General features: G+C 44.2%; 1 protein-coding gene across 3 annotated transcripts; it reads right to left on the reverse strand.

Moving 5' to 3' along the window:
- Positions 1-2,830: 2,830 nt before the first annotated feature.
- On the reverse strand, positions 2,831-23,118 carry mtg1 (mitochondrial ribosome-associated GTPase 1). Of its 3 annotated transcripts, none has more exons than XR_008095015.1 (12): positions 22,864-23,118; positions 16,634-16,700; positions 15,404-15,506; positions 14,320-14,406; positions 11,838-11,894; positions 7,784-7,874; positions 7,603-7,664; positions 7,412-7,508; positions 6,089-6,170; positions 5,804-5,916; positions 5,406-5,584; positions 2,831-3,402 (listed from the first exon to the last, which is right to left on the reverse strand). XR_008095015.1 is itself a non-coding variant. In XM_052498295.1 (11 exons), exons 1-11 carry the CDS (start codon positions 22,964-22,966, stop codon positions 5,487-5,489), a joined length of 960 nt encoding a protein of 319 aa, XP_052354255.1. In that variant the 5' UTR covers positions 22,967-23,118; the 3' UTR covers positions 5,247-5,486. The 3 variants fall into 3 exon arrangements, 1 of the variants encoding a protein (XP_052354255.1); XR_008095014.1 differs by having other exon boundaries at positions 5,335-5,584; XM_052498295.1 differs by lacking the exon at positions 2,831-3,402 and having other exon boundaries at positions 5,247-5,584.
- Positions 23,119-26,126: the final 3,008 nt, after the last annotated feature.

Consider the following 26,126-nt stretch of genomic DNA (forward strand, 5'->3'; position numbering starts at 1 on the left):
CAACATCAGACGGGACCATTCTAGCCAATGCGGGCAGATACGTGTGTAAACAGGCACAACAGTTTTCACTAGTTACCGCAGCCACAAATTCTAAATTGCCTATAAAAATGCATGAAAATTCAATTGAGCTTTTTGGACTCAATTTAAGGTTAGGGGTAGGCATAAAGTTAGCAGTGTGGTTAAGGTTAGATTTAAAATAACATATTAAGAAAATAAATTGTAGAAATGAGCGGGGTTTATAACTTTGTGGCTGTGGTAACTATAGACGACCAGGCACAATTCCGCTATAGTGTTTTTAATAAAGGTTGCCGGCATGTCACGTGTCCTACTAATATCAGAACACATGTAACAGCCTAATCATTACGAAACTTATATTCGATCAAATAAGCTACACGTAGCAAATAAGCCATTATATTTTTTGTTAACCAAATTCGACACTCATTGACCTCCATACAAAAACTTTTCGCTTGGTGAGCAGAAAAAATTACACCTGCTGGAGAATGTAATCCCCCCCCCCAGATTTATTTAACAAGGTAGGCCAGTTGAGAACAAGTTCTCATTTACAACTGCGACCTGGTCAAGATAAAGCAAAGTAGTGTGACAAAAACAACACAGAGTTACACATAAACAAACTTAGTCAATAACACAATAGTATCATCTATGTACAGTGTGTGCAAATGTAGAAGAGTAGGGAGTGAAGGCAATAAATAGGCCATAGAGGCGAAATAATTCCAATTTAACATTAACATTGGAGTGATAGATGTGCAGATGATGATGTGCAAGTAGAGACACCAGGGTGCAAAAGAGCCAGAGGATACATAACAATATGGGTATGAGGTAGTAGGGTGTGCCATTTACAGATTGGCTGTGTACAGGTACAGTGATCAGTAAGCTGCTCTGACAGCTGATGCTTAAAGTTAGAGAGGTAGATATAAGACTTCAGCTTCCGTGATTTTTGCAATTCGTTCCAGTCATTGGCAGCAGAGAACTGTAAGGAAAGATGGGCAAATGAAGTGTTGGCTTTGGGGATGATGCAATAAAATGATTACTTAAATCATACAATGTGATTTTCTGGATTTTTGTTTTAGATTCCATCTCTCACAGTTGAAGTGTACCTATTATAAAAATTACAGACCTCTACATGCTTTGTAAGTAGGAAAACCTGCAAAATCGGCAGTGAATCAAATACTTGTTCTCCCCACTGTATGTGAGGATGCTATTCATTGAGTACAGCTCAGCGTTCAACACCATAGTACCCTCAAAGCTCATCACTAAGCCAAGGATCTTGGGACTAAACACCTCCCTCTGCAACTGGATCCTGTACTTACTGATGGGCCACTCCCAGGTGGTGAGGGTAGGTAGCAACACATCTGCCACGTTGATCCTCAACACTGGAGCTCCCCAGGGGTGCGTGCTCAGTTTCCTCCTGTACTCCCTGTTCACCCACGATTGCATGGCCAGGCACGACTCCAACACCATCATTAAGTTTGCAGACGACACAACAGTGGTAGGCCTGATCACCGACAACAACGAGACAGCCAATAGGGAGGAGGTCAGAGACCTGGCCGGGCGGTGCCAGAATAACAACCTATCCCTCAAAGTAACCAAGACTAAGGAGATGATCGTGGACTACAGGAAAAGGAGAACCGAGCACGCCCCCATTCTCATCGACGGGGCTGTAGTGGAGCAGGTTGAGAGCTTCATGTTCCTTGGTGTCCACAACAACAACAAACTAGAATGGTCCAAACACATCAAGACAGTCGTGAATAGGGCACGACAAAGCCTATTCCCCCTCAGGAAACTAAAAAGACTTGGCATGGGTCCTGAGATCCTCAAAAGGTTCAACAGATGCAACATCGAGAGCATCCTGACTGGTTGCAACACTGCCTGGTAAAGGCAATTGCTCAGCCTCTGACCGCAAGGCACTTCAGAGGGTAGTGCGTACAGCCCTGTACATCACTGGGGCTAAGCTTCCTGCCATCCAGGACCTCTACACCAGGTGGTGTCCGAGGAAGGCCCTAAAAATTATTGTCAAAGACCCCAGCCACCCCAGTCAGACTGTTCTCTCTACTACCGCATGGGAAGTGGTACCGGAGTGCCAAGTCTAAGACAAAAAGGCTTCTCAACAGTTTTCACCCCCAAGCCATAAGACTCCTGAACAGGTAATCAAATGGCTACCTGGACTACGGTATTTGCATTGTGTGCCCACCCCTCTTTTTACGCTGCTGCTACTCTCTGTTTATCATATATGCATAGTCACTTGAACGATACATTTATGTACATACCTCAATTGGGCCGACCAACCAGTGCTCCAGCACATTGGCCAACCGGGCTATCTGCATTGTGTCCCATCCACCAACCCCCTCTTTTACGCTACTGCTACTCTCTGTTCATCATATATGCATAGTTACTTTAACCATATCTACGTGTACATACTACCTCAATCTGATTAACCGGTGTCTGTATGTAGCCTCGCTACTTTTATAGCCTCGCTACGGTATTAAGCCTGTCTTTTTACTGTTTTATTAACCTACCTATTATTCAACTAATACATTTTTTGCACTTTTGATTAGAGCCTGTAAGTAAGCATTTCACTGTAAGGTCTACCTACACCTGTTGTATTCGGCGCACGTGACAAATAAACTTCGATTTGATCCAATCAGAACCAACATTTACTCTGTCATCATCTTCGACACGATATTCCTCAGATATGTTTACATCTTAGACAATATATTGTAGATGAGTAAATTATTTATACTATTTATGGATTAGTAAGGCTAAATAATCAGCATACATGTAGAGGTGTAACGAAGACGCTGTGTGTCGAGAAGCAGGTGCAGGTGAAACGTTTAATAAAACAAACATGGAATGAGACAACATAACAGTAGGGTCTATGCATAAACACAGGATAAATACTGACTGGGGAAGGAACCTAAGGGAGTACCAGATATAGGGGAGGTAATGGAGTCCAGGTGTGCCTCATGATGATGTGCAGGTTTGCGTAATGATGGATCCTAGGACCGGTGGTTAGTATACCGGCGACATCGAATGCCGGAGGGGAGGAGCGGGAGTAGACATGACAGTACTGCCCCTCTGATGCGCGGCTCCAGCCGCAGGACGACGCCAACCAGACGGAAGACCCGAGGACGAGGAGCGGGCCGGTCCAGGCTGTGAAGGTGGAAATCACGGATGATGTTGGGATCCAGAATGTCCTCCACCGGAACCCAACACCGCTCCTCTGGGCAATACACCTCCCAGTCCACCAGGTACTGGAGCCGACCCCCACGACGTCAGTAGTCCAGTCGGGATTTGATGGCATAGGCCGGACTCCCGTTGATGTCCAGGGGGCGTGGAGGGGTGTCGTTGGGGACAGCATCAGCTAGGGGATCAGGAACCACCGGCCTGAGAAGGGAGACATAATATATAATAATATATGCCATTTAGCAGACGCTTTTATCCAAAGCGACTTACAGTCATGTGTGCATACATTCTACGTATGGGTGGTCCCGGGGATCGAACCCACTACCCTGGCGTTACAAGCGCCATGCTCTACCAACTGAGCTACAGAATGAAAAGAAGGTGAGATATGGTAGTCACTGGGAAGCTGTAATCTATACGTCACCTCGTTGACCCTCCGGAGGACCTTGAACGGCCCCGGGAGCTCGGTTTCTTGCAGAGTGGGATGTTCCTGTTGGGCTACACACCAACCTACGGGGACCACCCTTAATGAAAGAGATGAGAGTACCAACGCTCCCAAAGTAGGTTATCCTGACAGATGGCCATTGCAATGAGTGCGTGCAAGGAGAGGTTGTCGTCTCGACAGGCCAGTTCCATCTGGACCTCCTCGCAGTCCTCTTCTGAATAGTGTACGAAGCGCCGGCTCGTTCCAGCCGCTGGATGCTGCTACTGTCTGGAAGGCGAGCGTGTACCCTGCAGCAGTCTGGACGCCCTGCCGTAATTGGAGTAAACGCTCACCAACCTCTCTGCCATCTGGTGGATGATCGAATATACATTTAAACAGAACCATGAACCCTTCATATGAATCTAGCTCCTCCTCCCCTCTTCCAGATGGCCGTGGCCCATTCCAGATAAAGGGGAGGTAATAAGTGAGGTAATGGAGTCCAGGTGTGCCTCATGATGACGTGCAGGTGCGCGGAATGATTGATGCCAGGTGTGCGTACTGATAGACCCCAGGACCGGTGGTTAGTATACAGGCAACGTGGAACGCCAGAGGGGAGGAGCTGGAGTAGATGTGACAAGAGGGGCCTTGTGGCTCGTTCTACAGGTCTGCTATCCTGCCCTGGGGAGGCAAAGCTATTTTAGAGTCGGGGACAGAAGTCAGGATGGCCAGACATTGGTGGGAACTAAAAGGTATTGTTAAAAAGGAGCATTGACAAGTCAGCATCACATGATTTGTGAGACAAATCTCTCACTTAGTCTCAGTAGCTGTCCAGTGTTCCAGATTTGAATGAAATTTGACCTAATAATGAATTACAATACGAGTGAAAGAGGTATTAAAGTATGTTAAAAAGCAGCTTTTCTGTTTCCCCCTGCTTGTCCTGTTCACAAACAACAGAATGGTGCGGGCGTATACTGGTTATTATAAATATAAATTACAAGTAAACATCTGATTTTCCAGCTCAGCCAATGAGCCAACGTCTTGCCAAAGTATGTGAGGTCACATAATATCAGGAAATAGCAAGCATTTTTGAAACCGTCTGTTTCAAATACAAGTTTGAAGTGGGGTTTTTGGTGAGTCAACATCATTATTTAGAGTGTACAGAATGAGCTGTTAAAAATGGGATCTTCATTGAAGTTACTTTCACTAACAACGAATCTCTCTCATACACCTAAGAAGCTATATTTATATATCAAATGGATCGCTAGCATACATTGTGAACTGTATACACTTAAATATGTGTTTTTTTATAGGTAAACATTTATGCCCCTGCAGGCTAATTAACACGACTAAGTTCTTAGACACTGACTTAACATGACTGTGTCAGCAATAGTTGTACTGTTCCTATGAATGAGTGACGACTGCCAGCTACATAATTATTTCTAAAACGTTCATGACAAAAGCAATGAGTAAACTGAATTGAAATGTAATCGACCCCATCCATGAATCGAATGCCACACCCAATCCCAAATCAACCCCCTATCCCTAACCCACTACTCCCTTCCCAAAGCACTTTCCCCTCGCCGGTTACTGTACAATCCCATTTAAAACTGTTGTGCAATCAAGACACTGTACATAAAATACATTTTATTATGATTGTGTGCATTTACACTAACAGGTACATTATGTACAAACAACAGTGTTGGCATTCTTACTGATCAGCTGCTCTGTGTTGGGTGAGACTGGAGAGCAGAGATGATGAACCAGTCTACTGTAGAGAGGATACCTGCACTCTTGAGTTTCCTACAAGGTCTCTGCTGAGAGAGTGATCAGTCTGTGTTGTAGTCAGTCTGTGGTGTGGTAGTGGTCAGTCCAGCATGACCCGTCCCAGCTCTCCCTTCCTGAACGCTCTGATGAAATCATAGGCTGCTGCTGTGTAGTTAGGCACTGTGAGGGTGATGTTACCTAGGGAACACAGAGATTAGGTACATACACCATTAGCTTACAAAAGCCTTTAATAAGGCAAGTATAAAGATTTGTCTCGATGCCAAAACTTGACCCTGTAATAGTTGTAAGAACTGTACTATTACTCTGCAATTACTATGTAAATTGTTATATGTGAATACAATTTACTATGTAAATACACAGTTTTACTATACATTTAGTATGATGTTTTACTCTTACCCACTCCAGTGATGGCTTTAACCCGTTGAGTCTTTCCCAGTTTGACAGCGATACGTTTCAACACCTGCTGGATGTCATCACTAGGCTCACTGAGATCATACCTCTCCACGTAACTACACACACACACACACAGACACACACACACACACTTCATGTAACTAGACACAGAGAAACACTCAACTCCCAAGGTTACTAAACACAGCGACAGTCAAATCACTTTTGAGTATCTCAATGGATTCAATGTCGCTGCAAAATACAATATTGAAATCAATGCTTTGCCTGTACCTGTACTTCTCCAGTCTATTGAGAGAGAACAGTAGGTAGTCTGCCATGATGTCTTCTCCTACTAGATGGTCCAGGATGGTTCCTGACAGTAACAGCAGAGGAGGGAGTCATCATTACAACAGCCATACTGCATGTCCTGCTGATAATCACATGGCTTGATGTGGAGTCACTGTCACACATGCTTTGATTGTTATATGATTGAGAACATTGGAAAATTCACATTTATCCATACAGTGTGAGAGGCCCATCAGAGCTTTGCTGTTGTTATATTAGATTCCACTGGCGTCCCGAGTGGCACAGTGGTCTAGGGCACTGCATCGCAGTGCTAGCTGTGCCAGCTAGAGATTCTGGGTTTGAGTCCAGGCTCTGTCGCAGCCGGCCGCGACCCGGAGACCCATGGCGCGGCGCACAATTGGCCCAGCATCGCCCGGGTTAGGGGAGGGTTTAGCCGGCAGGGATGTCCTTGTCCCATCGCGCACTAGCGACTCCTGTGGCGGGCCGGGCGCATTGCACACTGACACAATCGCCAGGTGTTTCCTCCAATACATTGGTGCGGCTGGCTTCCTGGTTAAGTGGGCATTGTGTCAAGAAGCAGTGCGGCTTGGTTGGGTTGTGTTTCGGAGGACGCATGGCTCTCAACCTTCGCCTCTCCTGAGTCCGTACAGGAGTTGCAGCGATGAGACAATTGGATACCACGAAATTGGGGATAAAATAAATAAATAATATATTAGCTTCCACTAGGTGGCACTGTAGCACTATGGAATACAGAGACCAGGTGGGTCCAGAACCATATATGTAATAGAACACCTTCCTAATATTGAGTTGCACCCCCTTTTGCCCTCAGAACAGCCTCAATTTGTCGGGACATGGACTCTACAAGGTGTTCCACAGGGATGCTGGCCCAAGTTGACTCCATTGCCTCCCACAGTTGTGTCAAGTTGGCTAGATGTCCTTTGGGTGGTGGACTAGCAGCATTCTTGATTCACACAGGAAAATGTTGGGCATGAAAACCCAGCAGCATTGCAGTTCTTGACACACTCAAATATTGGTGCGCCTGGCAACTACTACCATACTCCGTTCAAAGGCACTTAAATCTTTTGTCTTGCCCATTCACCTTCTGAATGTCACACATACACAATGTCTCAAATATCTCAAGCATTAAAAGTAATTATTTTACCCGCCTCTTCCCTTTCATCTACACTGATTGAAGTGTATTTAACAACTGACCTCAATAAGGGATCATGCTTTCACCTGGATTCACCCGGTCAGTCTATGTCATGGAAAGAGGCTACACATCATTTGCCAGACCTAGTCTGTACTCACCACATAGGGCTAGCTTCATGCCTGTCTCCAGACTCTGTATCTTCGGAGGAAGGACACCAGGAGTATCTAGAAGATGGATGATGGGTCTCTCACACACCTCACAAGAGGAACACACAAACATTGAGTAAGTACTGCATATACACAAAAACAGACAAATGACAGGAGCGCAGACAGGTGAAACCATCACTCACCTGTATTCTAGTCAACACTGCTTTGGTAATGCCTGGTTCCCCTCCTACTTTTGACCCCCGACCTAAAGGTAGAAAAAGATGGATCATCATTACTTCAACAAGGGTTCAATGAAATGCACATGACAAAACTATGCAAGGATTTATCCTAATCCCTATATCTCATTGTAACGTTAAGTTGTACCTTTCTTGAGGTTGGTTCTCCTCAGAGCATTGATGAGTGATGACTTTCCAACGTTGGGCACCCCAATCACCATCAGACAGAAGTTGGTGTTCTGAACATTGAATAAACACACGTCATAACATGGCCACATAATTTGACCGTAACCACATTCAGACTAGAGGTCGACCGATTAATCGGAATGGACGATTCATTAGGGGCGATTTCAAGTTTTCATAACAATCGGAAATCGGTATTTTTGGATACCGATTTTGCTTCTTTCTTTTTTTTTTTACACCTTTATTTAATCTTTATTTAACTCGGCAAGTCAGTTAAGAACACATTTTTATTTTCAATGACGGCCTAGGAACGGTGGGTTTACTGCCTCGTCCAGGGGCAGAACGACAGATTTTCACCTTGTCAGCTCGGGGGATCCAATCTTGCAACCTTACAGTTAACTAGTCCAACGCAATAACGACCTGCCTCTTGTTGCACTCCACAAGGATACTTACTGCCTGTTACGCGAATAGTAAGCAAAGGTAAATTGCTAGCGAGCATTAAACTTATCTTTATAAAAAAACAATCAATCAATCATAATCACTAGCCAACTACACATGGTTGATGATATTACTAGATATTATCTAGCGTGTCATGCGTTGCGTATAATCTGACTGAGCATACATGCATACAAGTATCTGACTGAGCAGTGACAGGCAGAAAGAAGCAGGCGCGTAAACATTCATTCAAACAGCACTTTCGTGCGTTTTGCCAGCAGCTCTTCGTTGTGTGTCAAGCATTGAGCTGTTTATGACTTCAAGCATATCAACTCCCGAGATGAGGCTGGTGTAACCGAAGTGAAATGGCTGGCTAGTTAGCACGCGCTAATAGCGTTTCAAACGTCACTCGCTCGCTCTGAGTCTTCTAGTAGTTGTTCCCTTGCTCTGCATGGGTAAAACTGCTTCGAGGGTGGCTGTTGTCGTTGTGTTCCTGGTTCGAGCCCAGGGAGGAACGAGGAGAGGGACGGAAGCTATACTGTTACACTGGCAATACTAAAGTGCCTATAAGAACATCCAATAGTCAAAGGTTAATGAAATACAAATGGTATAGAGATAAATAGTCCTATTATTCCTATAATAACTACAACCTAAAATGTCTTACCTGTGAATATTGAAGACTCATGTTAAAAGGAACCACCAGCTTTCATATGTTCTCATGTTCTGAGCAAGGAACTGAAACGTTAGCTTTCTTACATGGCAAATATTGCACTTTTACTGTCTTCTCCAACACTTTGTTTTTGCATTATTTAAACAAAATTGAACGTTTCATTATTTATTTGAGGCTTAATTGATTTTATGTATGTATTATATTAAGTTAAAATAAGTGTTCATTCAGGATTGTTGTAATTGTCATTATTACAAATAAAATTAAACCGTCCGATTAATCGGTAGCAGCTTTTTTGGTCCTCCAATAATCTGTATCGGTGTTGAAAAATCATAATCGGCCGACCTCTAATTCAGACCACACAATAGACCGTTGTTTACCCCCTCTATTCACCATACAATCCGCATGACAGCAACTAAAACACCAAAATAAAATTAATCACAACCAGATCAAAAGGACAACTAAATTATGTGGAACACAACAAACTTCCTGGTCAGACGCAGGTCACAACAGTAACATTATGATTATATCATCCTCAGCCATGACACAGGGTGCTGTAACAGCCTAACCTCCAATCACTGATTGAAGTGAATTTGTAAATCATGGTAATAAATTGAATTTAATGCGCCTTTTCATTGAAAAACAATCTCAAAGTGCTACAGGGAAATGCAGAAAAAGATAGAAAAACAAGACAGACAATATAAGGACACAATTAGACAGGGCAACTGACAAAGAACACAGCTGACGCTACAAGGACAAAGACACCAAGGAGCACAGCTATAACTAAGAGAAGGCTTTTCTAAAGAGGGTGGTTTTTAGGCCAGTTTTAAAGGAGCCCAGAGTCTGTAGTGTCGTGAGTGCATTCCAGAGGCGGGAGGGCGGTCGAGCCAGTGTTAATTTCGTCAAGAAACATGGGTGACAAAAATATTCGTCAAACACCTATTTTTCAGTGGCAAATTGACGAGACTATAACTGACTAAATAGACCCAGAGAAAACTAACACTAAACAAAAAATAGTTTTCCATTTCACTTCACTAAAACGAGACTGAATTATCTATGTGACGAAACTCTGACAACTAAGTGGACTGGACAAGAGTTGGAGAGATTGAAAGCTTTTCAGTTATGAGGACAAGTAAAATTACCAGCACAGATGCAAAGCATTTTCTTCTTTGCTTATGGCCTTCTAGAGTTGGTTGAGAGCGGTCTTAGTGCCAGCTTTGTTTTGTGGTGGTAAATAGACGGATACGAATAATACAGATGATAACTCTCTTGGTAGATAGTGTGGTCTGCAGCTTATCATAAGGTACTCTACCTCAGGTGAGAAATACCTCAAGACTTCTTTAATATTAGACATCGAGCACCAGCTGTTATTGACAGACACACACCCCCACCCATCATCTCCCGCTAGCTCTATATTGTATGTATCTTCGTTCAGCCACGTCTCGGTGAAACACAAGATGTTAGTTTTTAATGTCCCGTTGGTAGGATAATCTTAATAGTAGGTCATCAATTTTATTTTCCAATGATTGACGTTAGCGAGTAGAATGTAAGGCATTGGGAGTTTACTCGCTCGCTTCTGGATTCTCAGAAGGATCCCGATCTGCGTCCCCTTTTCCGGCATCTTTTCTTCACACAAAAGGTGGGGATCTGGGCCTGTCCAGTGAATGCACGATATCCGACAAAATAATAAACAAAAAAAATTACAAAATAGCACAATTGGTTGGGAGAATGTAAAATGTCAGCCATGTTCTTCGGCGCCATCTTTACATGATTCCATGTGTTATTGCAAAGTTTTGATGTCTTCGCTATTATTCTACATTGTAGAAAATAGTAAAAATAAAGAAAAAGCCTTGAATGAGTAGGTGGTCTAAAACTTTTGACCGGTAGTGTAGCTATTCAGCAGCCTGACGGTCTAGATGTAGAAGCTATTGGCCAGTCTTCGTTTTAGCCATAATGCTCCTGTACTGCCCATGTCTGAGTGATGGAAGCTGGGAGAACAGGCCGTGGTATTGTAGGTGTCCTGGACGGCAGACAGTATGCACCCAATGGTGCGTTCAGCTGACCCTCTGTAGTGCCTTGCGGTCAGTGACAGTGGAGTTGCCGTACCAAGCTGTGATGCAGCCCAACCGTATGCTCTCCATGGTGCTCCTTTAGAACACTGAGGGCACTTTGGGATAGGCCACACTTTCAACCTCCTGAGGTTAAAGAGTCCCTGTTGTGCCTTCTTCACCACAGTGTCCGTGAAGAGTGCAGAGTGCATTGCAGTTGTCCAGCCTTGAGGTGACAAAGGCATGGAAGAGCCTCTCTGCATCAGGGTGGGACGGAGTTTGGCAATGTTCTTGGTGATAAGAGTGATGCTTGATGTGATTGTCGAAGGTTAGAGAGGAGTCAAGCTTAATGCCCAGATTGTAAACATTGGATGAGAGGGGGATGTTCTTGCCTGTGAGGTGGGTTATCGGTGAGTGATTTTGCTGCTGTTGAAGGAAGTTTTGCTTCATCCAAGCCCTTATATCCTCAAGACAGGTGTTAATATGAGCAGAGGGACTTGGTGAAGTTTTCAAATACAGCTGTGTCATCAGCATAGCAGTGGAATGAGATTTAATTACAGCTGATGACACGACCGAGAGTAAACAGAATGAACAGGATGTGTCCCAAGAACGGATCCTCGTGGGACAACACAACTGAAAAACGAGCTCAGGGCTGGTCCCGTAAGCATTCCAGGAGGATGGAAAGGAGACTGGACACACTAACATAGCTTCAAATTGACAACCGAATGAACTGGAATTTAGGGTAGTAAACCTCTCATTTGTTATCGTCTAAGACTGAACGTAGCCCTATACTACACATTTGTTTTTTTCTAAACACAAAATCTAAACCAATCAATCATTCCTCAATCAGTTGTAGGCCGTGACCTCACCTCCTCTCGGTGGAAGCGTGGCTGGCTCTCGATTAATTCTGTGACCATGGGAACCAGCTGCAACAACAGAAAGGAAGATTAACAGAGTAGGAGAGAGCTGTCACAATGTTACTAACTCGGTCTTCTGTGGAATTGTTATAACCAAACTGCAAAGTCACCCTTTCTTAAAGGAAAGATTCACCCATTTTGAATGTTATATTGTTTTTGTGCATCTCTGAGTGATCTATCGATTCCCGGGGTCATTTCATGTGTATCTGAGCTACTGCCGTTAAAGCAGACAGAAACTCATCTGGTATGACGTAGCATTGCACCTCAGCCACGATCAAGGTTCTAATCGACATCATTAACCACCATCGATAAGAGACATTACTGTGCAGCCGTATTCATCGACCTGGCCAAGGCTTTCGACTCTGTTAATCATCATTATTGGCAGACTCGACAGCCTTGGTTTCTCAAATGATTGCCTCGCCTGGTTTACCAACTACTTCTCTGATAGAGTTCAGTGTGCCAAATCAGAGGGCCTGTTGTCCGGACCTCTGGCAGTCTCTATGGGGGTGCCACAGGGTTCAATTCTCGGGACGACTCTCTTTTCTGTATACATCAATGATGTTGCTCTACCTGCTGGTGATTCTCTGATCCACCTCTACGCAGACGACACCATTCTGTATACTTCTGGCCCCTCCATGGACACTGTTAACTAACCTCCAGACGAGCTTCAATGCCATACAAATCTCCTTCCGTGGCCTCCAACTGCTCTTAAACGCAAGTAAAACTAAATGCATGGTTTTCAATCGATCGCTGCCCGCACCTGCTCGCCCGTCCAGCATCACTACTCTGGACGGCTCTGACATAGAATACGTGGAAAACTACAAATACCTGGGTGTCTGGTTAGACTGTAAACTCTCCTTCCAGACTCACATTAAGCATCTCCAATCCAAAATTAAATCTAGAATCGGCTTCCTATATCGCAACAAAGCATCCTTCACTCATGCTGCCAAACATACCCCCATAAAACTGACCATCCTACCGATCCTCGACTTCGGTGATGTCATCTATAAAATAGCCTCCAACACTCTACTCAACAAACTGGATGCAGTCTATCACAGTGCCATCCGTTTCTTCACCAAAGCCCCATATACTACCCACCACTGCGACCTGTACGCTCTCGTTGGTTGGCCCTCGCTTCATAGTCTTCGCCAAACCCACTGGCTACAGGTTATCTACAAGTTTCTGCTAGGTAAAGCCATGCCTTATCTCAGCTCACTGGTCACCATAGCAGCACCCACTTGTAGCATGCACTCCAGCAGGTATATCTCACAGGTCACCCCCAAATCCAATTCCTCCTTTGGTCGTCTTTCCTTCCAGTTCTCTGCTGCCCATGACTGGAACGAATTGCAAAAATCTCTGAAGCTGGAGACTCACATCTTCCTCACTAGCTTTAAGCACCAGCTGTCAGAGCAGTTTACAGATCACTGCACATGTACTTAGCCCATCTGTAAACAGCCCATATATCTACCTACCTCATCCTCATACTGGCACATTCATCTTCTGCCGATCTACCATTCCAGTGTTTAATTGCTATATTGTAATTACTTCGCCACCATGGCCTATTTATTTTCTTAACATACCTCATTTTTACTCACTGTATATAGACTTTGTTTTCTTTTGTTCTACTGTATTATTGACTGTATGTTTTGTTTATTCCATGTGTAACTCTGTGTTGTTGTATGTGTCGAATTGCTACGCTTTATCTTGGCCAGGTAGCAGTTGCAAATGAGAACTTGTTCTCAACTAGCCTACCTCGTTAAATAAAGGTGAAATAAATTGCGGTAAAACTGCTCTCACTACACTGGAAGTTAATAGGAATACAACTTTTAGATCGCAAAAATGTCTATTATACACGTCAGATTTAAATTCTGGCCGATGTCACAACGCGAGAGTTTGTCTTCTCTGCTATGAGCTATTTGATCATATTTTAGCGATATTCCTACCTATAGAAATTTGTAATTTGATAGAGGGTCCACCACATTTCTTCTATTAGTCTGCCTCCGCAGTCCAGGGTGAATTTGCATGGCAGTTGCGAATGTCATACTCCACTCTGCGAGGCACATCAAACTGAAAACGACTCCTAAATTGATAGCTGTAAAATCGCCTAAACAAACAAACTAAGTCACTGATATTCTTTGGTATTAAATGTGTGTAGTTAAATTAGCTAGCTAGCTGCCTTGCTAGCCAGCCCATAGAGGGCATTGTGAGTTTTGTAGTCGACTTGAGCTGCAAAAGATTTCTACAATTTTCACGTTGCTACCAATCTTATTATAACAAAATAAAACATTTGTTCACCAAAAAAAGATTGTTCTCACACATTAGTGTTATATTTAAAATAATTTTTGGTTTTGGGTGGGTATTTCCTTTAAGGATCTCACAGGCTCTCCCTCTCCTTTGTTGATGCTGTTCTCCATCTCTCTCGGTCTCTCTTTACCTTTTTGACGTTGTCATCTCTCTGTCTGAGGCAGTCTGTGAACAGGACCTTCTTCACTCCATGTCTTTCAAGCTGTTTCAAAATCATCTGGAGAGAAAAACATTCAGATCAGGACACACAAGTCTGCATCAGGACTACATACAGCGCTGCACTGGACGCTCGGTCTCATTTCATTATACAGAGGCCATTCCAATTCATCTACTGCACGACTGGCCATATACAGTGGGGCAAAAAAGTATTTAGTCAGCCACCAATTGTGAAAGTTCTCCCACTTAAAAAGATGAGAGAGGCCTGTGATTTTCATCATAGGTACACTTCAACTATGACAGACAAAATGAGATTTTTTTCTCTCCAGAAAATCACATTATAGGATTTTTAATGAATTTATTTGCAAATTATGGTGGAAAATAAGTATTTGGTCAATAACAAAAGTTTATCTCAATACTTTGTTATATACCCTTGTTTGGTAATGACAGAGGTCAAACGTTTTCTGTAAGTCTTCACAAGGTTTTTACAAAATGTTATATTTTGGTTTCATCTGACCATATGACATTCTCCCAATCTTCTTCTGGATCATCCAAAAGCTCTCTAGCAAACTTCAGACTGGCCTGGACATGTACTGGCTTAAGCAGGGGGACACGTCTGGCACTGCAGGATTTGAGTCCCTGGCAGCGTAGTGTGTTACTGATGGTAGACTTTGTTACTTTGGTCCCAGCTCTCTGCAGGTCATTCACTAGGTCCCCCCATGTGGTTCTGGGATTTTTGCTCACCGTTCTTGTGATCATTTTGACCCCACAGGTGAGATCTTGCGTGGAGCCCCAGATCGAGGGAGATTATCAGTGGTCTTGTATGTCTTCCATTTCCTAATAATTGCTCCCACAGTTGATTTCTTCAAACCAAGCTGCTTACCTATTGCAGATTCAGCTGACTAAATACTTTTTTCCCCCACTGTACACTCACACAGGTTTGTCTGGATAAAAACACAAAACAACCTGTCTGGATGTCAGACATTGTCATGCATCAACAGAAACAGACAAGCTTCCAGGTTACAGAAACAAAACAATGATCTGCTACAGTAGCCTACATGCTTGGCAGACAGGTCAGCCAGGTCCATCTTGTTCAGCACCAGGAAATGAGGTCTGACGTCCAGACTATCCTGGAAAAGAGGGTTTCTACCCGAGAACGGGATGTTCTACTGTTAAAGAAACTTGTTTGTCATTAGTTTGGGAGCTAATGCAATTCTTCAGGTCTCAAGACAAGGCGACTCATCCTGCAACCCTGGTTGGTGATGTGAGTCCATCAGAGGGTATTGGGCAAGGTAGAGAAAGTGATGTATGCCACAACTGCCCCTTAGAACAAACTTCTCTGGTTTTAAACTGCTTATGTGGCATCAATATGAGCCATAAACATTTGTTATAGTGCCAAAATTGACTACAAAGTGTAAATAGGATCATTTGGTCATAAAGTCAGCCTTAGGTGAGTTCGTCATGTCTTACTGGGAGGATGGGTATGGATTACTTACATGGCCACTTTTGCCAATGATGTCCAATTGCCCAGAGACAACACGTTAAGGTCTGTCCCCAGCTGCCACATGGACATGTGTTGTCAAGTCTGCATATGGGTGGAAAGCACAAGCATTTAGCTCGGCAAATAGGAGTGAAAATGGGTTTACATAAATTTAGTTCAAACTTCCAATGCATTTCAACAATATTGCCAGATGGCCAGGAATGGATTACAACCGACATGGTCACTTCTGCTGCCTGTCAACCGTCAAACTACTGGTGTTGGTGAGTATGTTATCTAAGTAGATAGCTAGTACTAGCTAGCTAGTAGCTACTTTTGGTGATACAACCTAATTTGATAATGCTAGCGAGCCAGGCTAGCTATGATTCCACAGATGAAAGGGGAATGATTCTGTAGCTAGCTAAATACATCAAGCTAACGTGTTATGTGATGTAGCATTTCAGAGGAAGATGTGTGGGATGTTCACATTGAATACCCCACAAGCTGCTTTCAGCTTGGCGAAAGACAAGGTCAGCTCAGACTTTAGCCTACACGTTTCTGAATTTGCTGACCATTATGAGAAGGGAGAAGTCCTCTACTTCAAAACTTTGTTCTCTTCATAGCAAAGCTATCTTAGCTTATCTCGCTGTACTCACTACTGGCCTTGTTTGTTGTGATTGAATGGCAAAGACACACCCACATCAAACCCCACACTCAAAACTCTTTTGCCTTCAGTCAAGGCCGCTAGCATTTCTTAATGAGCATTGATGAAAAACACCAAATCAGGAAGAGCAATCGCCCTTTAAAGGATATTCTGGCATCGTGGATTTCTAGGATGCAGTCAACATTCTTCACACTGGCCTTCATCTGTTTCAGACCTGAAGAGAGACCAGAGGAGAGGAGGATGGGTTACTGTAACCTTCACTTACTATGAAAAGAGAGTTACACAGGTATCAAGGTTAACGAAGGTTACGTGAGTAACCACGGTTATGTGAGTTATTGGAGCACTACAATATGGTATCCTTTTCGCTCAGCAAGATACATTCCACCCCCCCAACCCACGAGCGAGGCATCGATGCACACTAGCTCCCTGCGGTGGACTGTTCTGTATCACTCCAACAGGAAGGAGTGAGAGTGCCATTTCAACATATTCCACACACATGCATTTGTCACCAATAGCTGATGATGTCTGCGTCGTCTCTTGTGTAGATGGTGAGAGAAGCCGCCTGGAGTGGCCTGAGGTGAAGGCCCAGCGGAATCAGAGAAGCCGACGTGAGTAGGCCGAGTAACTTCCAGGCACTTTAATATGAACATGGCTCGTCAAAGCCAGAAACGGTCTAGGTAGGCCTGTATCTTCTCCAATCTCACCTGAGGGAGACGTGTTGTCATAAGAATTGAGTCTATCAACATCCCCAGGAAGACCACAGTCTGTGAGGGAGTCAGGTTTCTCTTCTCCCTGTTTATGTTGAGGTCCAGGTCTTGAATGTGCTTCAAGATTATCCTTGTCGGCTGTAGCTTGCTCTCTTGACCGAGCACACACCAGCCAGTCATCCAGGTAGTTCAGCACTAGAATGCCCTGGAACATGATAGGAACTAGTTCTGCGTCCATGCACTTTGTGAATGTACGCGGCACCAATGAGAGGCAGAACGGGACGACTTTCGTAAGCCACTCCTTCGAAGGCAAACCGGTGGTACTTCTAGTGATCTCGATGAACAGGAACATGGAAGTATGCATTCGTCAGGTCGAGCATGGTCAAACATTGGCCGCTCAAGATTGCCTGCAACACCCACGCTGGCGAGAGCATCTTGAACTTGAGCTCTTTTAAACATTTGTTGAGGCCTCGCAGGTCAAGAATCATCAGAAAGCTGCCGTCCTTCTATGAACTATGAAATACGTGGAGTAGAACCCACTTAGCCGTTCTAGCAGCTCTACAAGGCTAGTTTCTCACATTCTTCTCTGCAGAGAAGCAAGGCTATCTCCAACCGGAGCACTGACGTGACCCAGATGTCTCTGTAGGACGGTGGTCAGCATCGGAACTGGAGTTCGTATCACTCAGGACTAGGGACAGGTATCGTTAAGATTAACGGATTTACTACTCTTACCGATACTGTTTATTGATCCGGTACTTTAACGGTATTCTTATCGGTTCTTTTTGTTATTCTTTTATGAAAAAATAATAATTTAAGAACAGAATTAACGTCGCTTTATTTTCTGAAATGTAAAATAAACAATTACTTACAGCAAAAGAAACAGCAATGTTTTGAACGAATCACTATTACAGACTAATGTTGTGATGATGGAAAACAAATTAAATAAACAATACTTTCTTGCAAAAGAAAATACAGAGCAACACAGGTGGGGCATGCAGGTAGGCTGCAAAAGGACTAACAGTTCATAGGAGTTCTTCTGGAGAAAAATCAACATATTTGCCTTCTCTGGCAGAAGTGGGGACCTCTCCTGCAGTCGAAAATACCCGCTCGCTAGTGGTGAAGGAGGCTTGAGCACAGAGGTAGTTTGTTGCAATGTTTGTGAGGGAGGGGCAGAGTATCTCTTCTCCCACCACCACATCACAGGATCTTCAGCCATTGGCCTTTGTAGAGCTCGAACTCTAGGTCAACACGCTCGCTGAGGGAGAGGGACGGGGTGTCCTGTTGGATTGTCAACCTCAACTCCCTGTCCTCTGAGAACAGCTTCTCCAACGCACTCCTTGTTTTGTACATTTAATTTTTTTTTATTTAACCTCTATTTAACTAGGCAAGTCAGTTAAGAATACATTCTTATTTACAATGACAGCCTACCCCGGCCAAACCCAGACGACGCTGGGCCAAATTGTGCGCCGCCCTATGGGACTCCCAATCACATCCGGATATGATGCAGCCTAGATTCGAACTAGGTCCTGCAGTGACGCCTCCTGCACTGAGATCAAATCAAATCAAATGTATTTATATAGCCCTTCGTACATCAGCTGATATCTCAAAGTGCTGTACAGAAACCCAGCCTAAAACCCCAAACAGCAAGCAATGCAGGTGTAGAAGCACGGTGGCTAGGAAAAACTCCCTAGAAAGGCCAAAACCTAGGAAGAAACCTAGAGAGGAACCAGGCTATGTGGGGTGTCTTAGACCACTGCGCCACTCGGGAGCCCAATGTCTCTTCCATTTCCTCTCCTTCAGACTCCTCCTGCTGCTGCAGCTGGTGCTCTGTGTGTCTGCTCCGGCTCCTCTGACAGCCCTGGTGTTGCTCCTGTCACATTGGCCTCAACAGTTGCCTTCCTCAGCCTGTTCCAGGTGGCGTCACTCACCGGCCTCCCTTTAAATATGGGGTCCATTGCTGTGGCCTCACACAGGAAGACTTTAATGTCCTCATCCTAATAGCGCTTTGAGAGGTTCTCCCATACCTTCTCTTTGATGGTTGCCACAAGCGTTGTATCTTCATGCTTCCCAGTGCTCTTCCAGTTTTTGGAGGATGGGTATGATCTGTCCACAGGTGGCATTCTTTTCACATGACAGTGTGGGTATATGGAGGATTCCCATGAGCTGGACAAACTCCTCAGCCTTATGGAAATCCTCGTCCTTCAGACGGTTCAGGTTGTCCTTGGTCATTGCTTTTCGCAGTCGTGGGTCCAAGGATGCTGTTTGGATCGCTGGATACTGCTCCATGAATCTCTCTATCATTAGATAGAGCGAGTTCCGTCTGGTCTTGACATCAAGGATGAGTGAGTGTTGCAGAATGCGCACACTTGAATATTCAATTACATTTTTAAATGAGGGAATTTATAAATAATACTTTAAACTGTAATAGATTGAACAGGCATCTTACCAAGGAGCTGCTGCTTTTCCTTCAAGACGGTTTTGGACATTGAGGATCTCTTGAACCACACGACCACTGCTCTGATTCAGGCTGCCCATTTATTAATGATTTTCTGCGCTGCCAAATTCAATGTGTCCTATTTTTAGGACGTGTAGCCTCTTGATGGCAACATCCATATTATCAGCATTATCAACAGTCACAGCTACAATCTTGCTCGGCTCTATCTCAAACTCTTCCAGAATGTCTGAGATCTCACCTGTCACTACTTGGCCAGTTTGCGATTTGTACACTGCCCTGGTGTGGAGGACCTTCTGTTTTACACTGCCCTGGCTTGTGTAGTGCACTGTAATTGTGAGATAGTGGTCCTGACAGAGGCTGGTCCACCCGTCTGATGTGATAGCCAGCTTTGGAATGTCCTTCAGCTCAGTGATCACATTGGCCTTTTCTACAACATACTAGGTAGGAATGAATGTGTCACTGAGGTAACTCCTGGAGGGAGGGGTATATTTGGGGTTGTGTTGTTGTGTATTGTGGTAGGACTAACATACAACCCTTTTATACTACTATATCCTAAAAATTAATACAACTCAATATTTACTGACAGACTGTTACCGAAAGCCCTTGGACTCCACTGTTGCAAAGGGATGTAAGGCCTTTCACTATGAACTTGGTCACGACTAGGTGGCACTCATTCACCCTCTCCTCAGTCATCCTCCCACTAGCTGCCAGCGTGAAGGGGCTTTGGGCTGGTCTTTGGCTTGGACCAGCGGTATTAGAGGGAGGAGTGGGTTGGTTCATTGTAGCTGCAAGTTTAACAAAAAATTGGCAACATTTTTAAAATGGGTGATTGAATTTATGAATGCACCCATAGCTAAACAATCAGCTTGCTAATGGTTGCTTTTGATCATGAACACATGTTTGCATAATTGATATACCTAACGTAGACCGGGCAACGAGAGATGAACTACGAGCTAAGCAGTCAAACTGCATATGATGCACTTTCCATAGATGTTTGGACAGATTGCTTGTAAGGGCGGAAACAACGAGCAAAAGTGTTGGTGCACTAGTGGCAACGAGCAGTCAGCATCGACTCTGGCGAATTGTAACCACACTTTTTAACGTTTAGCTCTCTCCGACATGGTCACTAACTAAGAGCAGGGTGCTTGCTGTGTGTGCTGTAGCGTTTAGGAATAGCAAAAACGCATCATAGACGAATGTCTTAATCTTATTGCAAATTAGAAATGGTTGGTGAGATAAAATGTGCACGATAACGTTTATGTAGCAATAATAAATAGGAAATGTATTTTCTTAATTTCTCCAGTACCGAAAACAAAACCGACAATGTCGGAGCTTATCGATACTACGGTATTTCATAATTTAGCCCCGGGGCCCGTTTAATACCGGGTTTCGGTACCCATCCCTACTCAGGACTGTGCCCAGTATAGTCCTGTAGGGATACCACCTGCCTCTCCCAGTTTGCCCTTTGGGCCTGGGAGAGACAGCCGACCGCCAACACCTCAAAAGGACTGCCTGGGCCCGCCCACCTTTAGCTGCAGCTTGTAAGGGTGGTCACGGCGCCTGTCCTGCTGTCGGGGTGTAAAACGCCGGTTCTCATTTCCCCGCAGTCTCGGCGGTGGAGGAGGGGGGCCAAGACGTTGCTATGCCACCCTCGACACACACTGCCCTGTCTTCCAGCTCCTCCGTGGGGGAGCGGTAGGGCGTGCATTCGGCAAGAACTCCTGCAAAGTCTCACTGCCTTTGTGCAGTTTTGTAGTCTTCCTGTATTGTTGAACCCTGGCCCAAAAGTGGAACCTGGCATGAAGGGGGGCTCCAAGAATGTTTTCTGAACTGTCGGTGGCAGTTTAGAATGTGCCAGCCAAAGATGGTGGCATGAAGTCACCATTCACTGTTAAACAGCCATCACTAACACCTACATACAGACTTGAAATCATTGGCTACTTTAATAAATGGATCACTAGTCACTTTAATATTGCCACCAATGTTTACATATCTTGCATTACTCATCTTATAATTACATACAGTATTTTACAGGTAGGATTGCAGCATCATAACCACGTTTGAGGCACGTCGTGATGGAGAGATTCCCAAAAGTGCGTTGCAGCTGTTCCTCGCTTACTTTTTCAGGTCCTGGTTTGAGGTGAGGCACCTTGCCAACGATCTCCTTGTCAAGGAGGATCATGGCAACCACCAAGTCATCCATCTCAGGATAGTGCTCCAGCCCCAAGGACTCTGCATCCATTAGAAGAGTCCACGGCCTGGTCTGGTTGTCACAATGGAAGCGCCCTCCACATTAAGGAAATTAGAAGGGGGGGGGGGGGTCGGCAAGGCCATTGTCTTGCCTGCCGAAATACTCCCCCCTTCTAATTTCCTTCATTTTGTGGCTAGAGTCAAATACTGTATTTGGCACACACTACTGGTCAACATGAGCTACCAAAATGATTCTGAAGTGTACCAGGCCTTGCAGTCCCAAGATAGAAGGGCGGGGAGAATTTCGGCAGGCAAGAAAATGGCCTTGCTGAAATCACCTCCCCTTCTAATTTCCTTAATTTTGGCACTAGAGTCAAATACTTTCTGTGGCACGCATCAGAGTCAAATACTTTCTATAGAACAAACTTCAGGCAACCGAAATTAACAATTAATGTATGTGTTATATTAAACAGAGGAGGGAGTAAAAATGTAGGCAAGCGATAAGCATTTCAGAACAACTTCTAATCGAATAAGAAATGGCAGAGATACCGAATTTTGGCAAAGGGATTTATTTAGACTAATACACTTGAAACAAATAGCCAAACCGAAAACTGCAGACATTACTGGTGCCTCCCCCGCGATCAACGGACACAATTTTTTTTAATGCTTTCTGCTACTACGATCAGTGAAACGTAGGCTAAACTGTCAACGGAGTGAAGAGCAGAAATCTCAACTAGCAAGCAAGAATCGAGTGCGTGCGCGTTCACGCGAAGGGGGGTGGGATGCTGCCCAGGCTACTAGGTTTATGTTGGAAACCTGGGCTAGCTATGTTAGTTAGTTAGTTTACTTTTTGCTTTCTTGGATTCTGTATTCATTTTTTGACCTCTAATAAGTCATGTCACATAGTAAGTGAATTACAAGCGTTTAGCTAGATATAGCCAACAACTGACATAAAGATGCCTCGCTAGCTAACACGTTGACCAGACCGCTCACGCGCGTAACGTTAGCTGAGGGTGCTCACCAACCTTTTGCCATATGTCTGGGGAACCAGTGGGCAACCTCTCTGTCGCCGAAGTCAAAGACCGTCCTGAAGTTTGCTGCATTGCGGAGTATCTGATGAAGCCTCATATTTGTTGTTTTAAAAAACCGAAATATTAGTTTCTTTCACGTGTCTGAAGCAATCATGTGTATATGTAAATCGTTGGTCTGAAGTCCTCTGTCATCAACAGCATTTTACTGAAGCCATGTTCACATTAGTGTTACACTGTTTACATCCCGACTTTCCCTATTGTCACGGCGATTGAGTTCCGCTATTACAATTATTCTTTAGGCACTAAATGTCAGAATTATACTGCATAATAATCATCATAAAAATACCAATAATCATAAAAAATAATACTCATAGCTAATAATACAACTTATATACAGTATATTAGGGTGTCCAATCAAAAACGCATATTTTGATCAATGGGTAAACAAATATCTTAATTGTGTAGAATATATACTCCTCTAAGAAAACAAACGGTCCAAACCTCATGTCTCTATCATAATCCATTCAAAAGGGATTGGAGTTCTCCACAGGGATAGAGAACAGGTGGAGGTGGGGGGAATCAGAAATAATTGTTAGCAGGTACCCTAGAATCCAGTAGTTGTCGAGGGTGCAGCAAGTCAGCACCTCAGGAGTAAATGTCAGTTGGCTTTTCATAGCCGATCATTAAGAGTATCTCCACCACTCCTGCTGTCTCTAGAGAATTGAAAACAGCAGGCCTGGGACAGGTAAGCATGTCTGGTGAATTCATCTTTCTTCTCAAATCCAATGGACATAAAACAATATAGAGGTATGATAGGTATCGATTTTGAGACATGACATGTAGTATTTTAATATTTTAGTATACACTTTTCATATTAATGCTAAATTCCTGTTGTTCAAAGATTTCTCACAAAAACAAGTGTATCTGTGAAATATCAACAGAGCACTGAGCATACCGCAAGCCTTTTATTTTCAATGTCCTTTTACATTTAATTCAGCTTGTGTCATTTTAATTTGGTTTTTTTTGCGACCAGTGGAAACACCTTTGTAGACGACCACAACAACATATAAAATCCTCAAAAGTCACTGCGAGAAAGCAGCACCGCTCTGTCAACCGAGCTTCCTGCTTATTATGGGATGTGCATAGGATTATGAAATACATTTTTTGGGGATATAATGTTAATAACATGTTAGAGAAAGAGCCCACTGAATAATTCAGAACATTGAAGAATCATATTTGTTTTAGTAAACACGGCCTAGCACGGCCAGGTGGACTGGGGACAGCAAGGATTCATCAGGACAGGTAGTCCTGGGGCATGGTCCTAGGGCTCAGGTCCTCCGAGAGAGAGAAAGAAAGAAAGATAATTAGAGAGGGCATACTTAAATTCACACAGGAAACCAGATAAGACAGGAGAAACACTCCAGATATAACAGACTGACCCAGCCAACAAGTACTCAGCATATGTGGGAACTGTTGGAAAAGCATTCCAGGTGAAGCTGGTTGAGAGAATGCCAAGCTGTCAAGGCAAAGGGTGGCTACTTTGAAGAATCGCAAATATAAAATATTTTGATTTGTTTAACACTTGTTTGGTTGCTACATGTGTTATTTCATAGCTTATGTTTTCACTATTACTCTACGATGTCGGAAATAGTAAAACCATTGAATGAGTAGGTGTGTCCAAACATTTGACTGGTACTGACTGTATACAGTGCCTTGCGAAAGTATTCGGCCCCCTTGAACTTTGCGACCTTTTGCCACATTTCAGGCTTCAAACATAAAGATATAAAACTGTATTTTTTTGGTGAAGAATCAACAACAAGTGGGACACAATCATGAAGTGGAACGACATTTATTGGATATTTCAAACTTTTTTAACAAATCAAAAACTGAAAAATTGGGCGTGCAAAATTATTCAGCCCCCTTAAGTTAATACTTTGTAGCGCCACCTTTTGCTGCGATTACAGCTGTAAGTCGCTTGGGGTATGTCTCTATCAGTTTTGCACATCGAGAGACTGAATTTTTTTTCCCATTCCTCCTTGTGAAACAGCTCGAGCTCAGTGAGGTTGGATGGAGAGCATTTGTGAACAGCAGTTTTCAGTTCTTTCCACAGATTCTCGATTGGATTCAGGTCTGGACTTTGACTTGGCCAGGGATCTCCTCCCAGACCTGGACTAAAAGCATCCGCCAACTCCTGGACAGTCTGTGGTGGATGGAGCGAGACATGATGTCCCAAATGTGCTCAATTGGATTCAGGTCTGGGGAACGGGTGGGCCAGTCCATAGCATCAATGCCTTCCTCTTGCAGGAACTGATGACAAACTCCAGTCACATGAGGTCTAGCATTGTCTTGCATTAGGAGGAACCCAGGGCCAACCGCACCAGCATATGGTCTCACAAGGGGTCTGAGGATCTCAGTCAGGCTACCTCTGGTGAGCACATGGAGAACTGTGCGGCCCCCCAAAGAAATGCCACCCCACACCATGACTGACCCACCGCCAAACTGGTCATGCAGAATGTTCTCCACGGCGTCTCCAGACTCTGTCACGTCTGTCACATGTGCTCAGTGTGAACCTGCTTTCATCTGTGAAGAGCACAGGGCGCCAGTGGTGAATTTGCCAATCTTGGTGTTCTCTGGCAAATGCCAAACGTCCTGCACTGTGTTGGGATGTAAGCACAACCCCCACCTGTGGAGGTTGGGCCCTCATACAGTCTGTTTCTGACCGTTTGAGCAGACACATGCACATTTGTGGCCTGCTGGAGGTCATTTTGCAGGGCTCTGGCAGTGCTCCTTGCACAAAGGCGGAGGTAGCGGTCCTGCTGCTGGGTTGTTGCCCTCCTCCACATCTCCTGATGTACTGGCCTGTCTCCTGGTAGCACCTCCATGCTCTGGACACTACACTGACAGACACAGCAAACCTTCTTGCCACAGCTCGCATTGATGTGCCACCCTGGATGAGCTGCACTACCTGAGCCACTTGTGTGGGTTAATACTCCGTCTCATGCTACCGCTAGAGTGAAAGCACCGCCAGCATTCAGAAGTAACCAAAGCATCAGCCAGGAAGCATAGGAACTGAGAAGTGGTCTGTGGTTATCACCTGCAGAACCACTCCTTTATTGGGGGTGTCTTGCTAATTGCCTATCATTTCCACCTGTTGTCTATTCCATTTGCACAACAGCATGTGAAATGTATTGTCAATCAGTGTTGCTTCCTAAGTGGACAGTTTGATTTCACAGAAGTGTGATTGACTTGGAGTCACA

The sequence above is a fragment of the Oncorhynchus keta genome, chromosome 36 (genome assembly GCF_023373465.1).
Source record: "Oncorhynchus keta strain PuntledgeMale-10-30-2019 chromosome 36, Oket_V2, whole genome shotgun sequence".
Lineage (NCBI taxonomy): Eukaryota > Metazoa > Chordata > Actinopteri > Salmoniformes > Salmonidae > Oncorhynchus > Oncorhynchus keta.

Excerpts from the sequence above, each read along its gene's own strand:
- mtg1 (XM_052498295.1), bottom strand. The coding sequence starts at position 22,966 with ATGAGGCTTCATCAGATACTCCGCAATGCAGCAAACTTCAGGACGGTC. Across the intron at positions 5,917-6,088 it reads AATAGACTGGAGAAGTACAG|TTACGTGGAGAGGTATGATC; the intron begins GTACAGGCAAAG and ends GTGTGTGTGTAG. Across the intron at positions 5,585-5,803 it reads TAAAGCCATCACTGGAGTGG|GTAACATCACCCTCACAGTG; the intron begins GTAAGAGTAAAA and ends TGTGTTCCCTAG.